This window comes from Phragmites australis, chromosome 15, assembly GCF_958298935.1.
Source record: "Phragmites australis chromosome 15, lpPhrAust1.1, whole genome shotgun sequence".
In the NCBI taxonomy this organism is placed as follows: Eukaryota; Viridiplantae; Streptophyta; class Magnoliopsida; order Poales; family Poaceae; genus Phragmites; species Phragmites australis.
The window spans coordinates 25621906-25627284 of record NC_084935.1 but is presented as its reverse complement, the minus strand read 5'-3'; the positions used below and the strand labels follow the sequence as shown (position 1 = coordinate 25627284).

The following is a 5379-nucleotide window of genomic DNA, read 5'->3' as shown; positions in this document are numbered from 1 at the left end:
TACTGCAACAGTACCCCAATACGGACCACATTCTTTCTCCGCAACAATGTAGCAGTACTGTATAACACTGTAGCACCGGATAGAGTAGATACATTAGCAATAGATAACAGTACTTTACGGGACACTGTAGCTCTGTGCTACAGTGACCTAAGGTAGCATTGTACTCCCAAATCGAAAGTAATCTCGCGAGAAGCAGCTTCCCCGAATCAGCCCTGGTTTTCTCGCCTTCTAATCCTTTTCCCCAGCTAATCGCTCACTCTTATGACGTCACTCCTCCCGCGCGCCTATATTAACCCGCCTCGCCCTCTGCTTGCCCTCCACTCCTCCCCTCTCCTCCTCCTCTCAGCGTGGCGTCGCCGTCGCGAGCTAATCGAGCTTCGATTCTAACGATTTGAAGCAGTTAACCAGCAATCGCAACTGCAACAAGCGACCACAACGTGCGGTGCCTTGCACACGTTAGCTAGACTATTCACCGTCTCCAATGGCGCTCCAGGCATCGACGCCGTCCGCGTTCCGCGCAGTCCCGCCCACCAACGCCCACGCCTCTTGCCGGCGGCAGGTACGGCCACTGCCTCGCCGGACGACTGTCCTTTGCTTACTGCGCGCGTGCACCCGCGGTCGTGCCGCGCGGCGGAACCGCAGATTTTTCGCGCGGAAAAATCGGAGCTTTTGTACGGTGCTGACGTACGGTGATGGCCTCGGTGTTGTCTCTGCAGTTCCAGGTGCAGGCGAGCGCGGCGGCCGCGAGCACCGGCGGCGGCAGCGTCAACGGTGATGGGAAGATGATGATCAGGAAGGAGCCGACTACTGGCGCATGGAAGATCGAGTACTCCGGCGAGAAGCCGGCGACGCCGCTGCTCGACACCGTCAATTACCCCATCCACATGAAGAACTTCTCTACCACGGTATGTATATGCCTACGGGCTCTTCAGTCTTCTTCTCCTTTCGCTCCGGCGGCTCGGCCGCTTTGAGATTAGATGAGAGCAACAGCTGAACACGGCGGTCTGTAACAGGAGCTGGAGCAGCTAGCGGCGGAGCTCCGTGCAGAGATCGTGCACACCGTGTCCAAGACCGGCGGTCACCTGAGCTCGAGCCTGGGCGTGGTGGAGCTGGCCGTGGCGCTGCACCACGTGTTCGACACGCCCGAGGACAAGATAATCTGGGACGTCGGGCACCAGGCGTACCCGCACAAGATCCTTACGGGGAGGCGGTCGCGGATGCACACCATCCGGCAGACCTCCGGGCTGGCAGGCTTCCCGAAACGCGACGAGAGCGCGCACGACGCGTTCGGGGCCGGACATAGCTCCACCAGCATCTCGGCGGCGCTGGGCATGGCCGTGGCGCGCGACCTCTTGGGCCGCAAGAACCACGTCATCTCCGTCATCGGCGACGGCGCCATGACCGCCGGCCAGGCCTACGAGGCCATGAACAACTCCGGGTACCTCGACTCCAACATGATCGTGGTCCTCAACGACAACAAGCAGGTGTCCCTCCCCACCGCCACCCTCGACGGACCGTCCAAGCCCGTCGGCGCGCTCAGCCGGTCTCTCACCAAGCTCCAGTCGAGCACCAAGTTCCGCCGCCTCCGCGAGACCGCCAAGTCCGTCACTAAGCAGATCGGCGGATCGACGCACGAGGTCGCCGCCAAGGTGGACGAGTACGCGCGCGGCATGATCAGCGCCTCGGGCGCGTCTCTGTTCGAGGAGCTTGGACTCTACTACATCGGCCCCGTCGACGGCCACAACGTGGAGGACCTCGTCGCCATCTTCGAGAAGGTCAAGTCGATGCCAGCGCCGGGGCCCGTGCTCATCCACATCGTGACGGAGAAGGGGAAGGGGTACCCGCCGGCGGAGGCAGCGGCCGACAGGATGCACGGCGTGGTCAAGTTCGACCCGACGACGGGGAAGCAGTTCAAGGCTAAGGCCCCGACGCTATCGTACACGCAGTACTTCGCCGAGTCGCTGATCCGGGAGGCGGAGTCCGACGACAAGGTGGTGGCCATCCACGCGGCCATGGGCGGCGGCACGGGGCTCAATTACTTCCAGAAGCGGTTCCCGGACCGGTGCTTCGACGTGGGCATCGCGGAGCAGCACGCGGTGACGTTTGCCGCGGGGCTCGCTGCCGAGGGGCTCAAGCCGTTCTGCGCCATCTACTCCTCCTTCCTGCAGCGCGGCTACGACCAGGTGGTGCACGACGTCGACCTGCAGCGCCTCCCGGTGCGGTTCGCGCTCGACCGCGCGGGCCTCGTCGGCGCCGACGGACCCACGCACTGCGGCGCCTTCGACGTCACCTACATGGCCTGCCTCCCCAACATGGTCGTCATGGCGCCCGCCGACGAGGCCGAGCTAATGCACATGGTGGCTACCGCCGCCGCCATCGACGACCGCCCCAGTTGCTTCCGTTTCCCTCGCGGCAACGGCATTGGCGCCGTCCTCCCTGCCGGCAACAAGGGCACGCCCCTTGAGATCGGCAAGGGGAGGGTGCTCGTCCGAGGCACCCGGGTGGCGCTCCTCGGGTACGGCACGATAGTGCAAGCGTGCCTGAAGGCGGCCGAGGCGCTCAAGGAGCACGACATCTACGTGACCGTTGCCGACGCCCGGTTCTGCAAGCCGCTCGACACGGAACTCATCCGGGAGCTCGCCGCCGAGCACGAGGTTCTCATCACCGCCGAGGAGGGATCCATCGGAGGTTTCGGTTCCCACGTCGCCCACTACCTCAGCCTCAGCGGCCTCCTCGACGGGCCCCTCAAAGTAAGTAGCTGACGTCACACCCTCGCTTGTTCACGTCGACTATATAAAAAGCTTAATCAACAACACGCGACATGGACCGGTCACATCTTCCCTCGACACCTTAAGCTTTCGACGAACTGATTGTTTGCACGAAACTTAAATATAATCGCGGTGTTCGGCGCAAACTTTTATTAACCATGTTCTTGTGTTCCTTTGCAGCTGAGATCCATGTTCCTGCCGGACAGGTACATCGACCACGGCGCACCCCAGGACCAGATCGAGGAGGCTGGGCTGACGCCGCGGCACATCGCCGCCACGGTGCTGTCCCTGCTGGGGAGGCCATTGGAGGCCCTGCAGCTCAAGTGAATCATCATTCATTCATCACCTTGCACACATCATCAACAACAGATAAATAAAGCTAAGGAAGGAGATCAATGTCCCTGACCTAGTTAACCACAGTCACATGCAGCAAGCTAGCTAGTAGCAGTACTAGGTAGAAGAAGATGCCAAGGCCATATGTGTATGTGATTCTTGGAATGTTCCAATGCTTCCAGACGCATGAGGGTAAGGGGTTGCACAAGGTGGTGAAGTGAGAGCAGGAGCATGGCCTTGCTTGATTCCTTTAGCAGGTGGATGTCTTTCTCTCAGCTGATCTTGTCAGTGACATGGGTATGCATGGCTCCACATGCCCGTTTGTTAGTTTTGTATAGATGAGATGGCAAGTATTGATTTAAAAAAATTAATGTAATATCAGTGCTTTATACATAAACAAAGAAGAAGATGATCATGAGCTATTGTCTGCGAAGAAAGAGTCATGGCTTGTGAATTGTGATCTCCTCCCCTTGGTTTTGTCCAGGTGCTATCCTGAAGCTCATGGAATCATGGGAGTGGAGGTGTTAGCATCTAGGACTGTGTTGTTAAGGGAGAATATTCCTAGGTGCCTCATTTTAAAACTAGATCTTGTCTGGACTCTTCAAGTAGTTGCAAGCAGTACTAGTACTTCAGAGACTCCATATTAGTGAAGCCATTGATGCAATCTGGATGAAATTAGTGGTAAAAGTTTGCTGATGTCTTGAATGATTAGCTAGCAGTGTCAGCAAAGAGTGTTTAGAATATGCTTCTCAAATAGAAAAAGGTGTTCACACATGGAACTGGCTTAAAGCAAGTACACAGTAGGCTTGGAAATATTACAAGTACTGATAGACGGGTTCAGAAAACCGATAACAGAACCACTGTTTTTTTTAAAAAAAATTGAAGTTATGAAGTTTGGACTTTGCGTCATATTTCACAAGTAATGGTACATCTGTTCTGCCAAAAATGGTATAAAATATATTATTTAGGCCCTTAACCTTGAAAAACCGGTCTGCGTGTCTTTAATACCTGCGGCATATGAATGACCACACACAATGTTCAGGCTTGAGCCTGAGCACTCTGCTTCCATGCTTCCGTTATTGCATTTGCTAACATCTTTTACAATCAAATTAAGACAAAAAAAAGAGTCAATATGACAATCAAATTACAGTGTATATTTCAATGATACGACAATCACATTTCAGTATACATTTTTGTAAAGAAAAAAGATTAACAATTTAAGTATGCATGTTGATAAGTTCTAAGGGGAATTTACATTTTAGTCATTCAGCTCTCCCTTTTTCTGGAAATTGATGCAACAGTGTTAATCTGAAATATCAGGCACAAGCGAGAAAATTCAAATGATAATGGTAGCAATGAAATGCCAACTTATACAATATAGTATATAATCTTAATCGTACGTGAAGCTAAAGAAAACTAAATCGCATTGCAAACTTGACGGTCATGTTCTGTACACCACGTGGAAGGAACTCTGCGGCAAGAAAGAAGCATGTGAAATACCAAGGTTGATAAAAAAAACAATGCCCAAAAATTAATGTAGATGAACTGGGTCTGAAACTAACCCTGAAATACTTTGAAGAAAATCAAGGAAATACGGTCGAGTAAGACTTCCGAACAATTGGATTATTTAACAAATCACTAGAAACCAAAGATTTTACTTTCATATTTGCAAAAATAAACTAGGTAATTTAGCTTGTAGCGACCATAAAACCTGAGGTCATGTGCTACAATCCAAAATTCTTAGGGGTTTCTGCAACTACAGCCACAGAAATTCCTGAGTTTTTGTAATTCAATATTTTCTGGAAAAAGAATTCGATAATTATTAAATGCAGGGCTCATAATGTTAGGAGAATATCTTGTAGTATATCGTAATCTAATGAGTAAATTTCAAAAACATATAACTATTTTGATACATGTTAAAAAAACTATAACTTATAGTGTTAATTCCAAAAACCTACAACTATTTTGACATATATTGTAAAAAATTATAATTTCTCACCGTAGGCCCATCTATCATCCTCCGACAATAGATGAGCACACGTTTAATCCTTCTATTACATATCATAGAGGATGACAGGCGAGTATACGGTGAGAAAGTTATAGTTTTTTTTAACATGTGTCAAAATAGTTTTAGGTTTTTGAAATAGGTACCAGAAATTGTAGTTTTGTGCAACATATGTCAAAATAGTTGTAGATTTTTAAAATAGGCACTAGAAGTTGTAGTTTTTTATAACATATATTAAAATAGTTGTAGATTTTTGAAATTTACTCTAATCTC

At 51.0% G+C, this 5379-nt stretch overlaps 1 protein-coding gene across 1 annotated transcript; it reads left to right on the top strand.

Annotated features, from left to right (window-relative positions):
• The first annotated feature begins 334 nt into the window (after positions 1 to 334).
• LOC133891928 (probable 1-deoxy-D-xylulose-5-phosphate synthase 2, chloroplastic) lies at positions 335 to 3517 on the top strand. Its single transcript, XM_062332641.1, has 4 exons — positions 335 to 559; positions 717 to 905; positions 1014 to 2750; positions 2949 to 3517. The coding sequence occupies exons 1-4, from the start codon at positions 482 to 484 to the stop codon at positions 3093 to 3095; spliced, it is 2151 nt and encodes a 716-aa protein (XP_062188625.1). The 5' UTR covers positions 335 to 481; the 3' UTR covers positions 3096 to 3517.
• The last annotated feature ends 1862 nt before the right edge of the window (positions 3518 to 5379 follow it).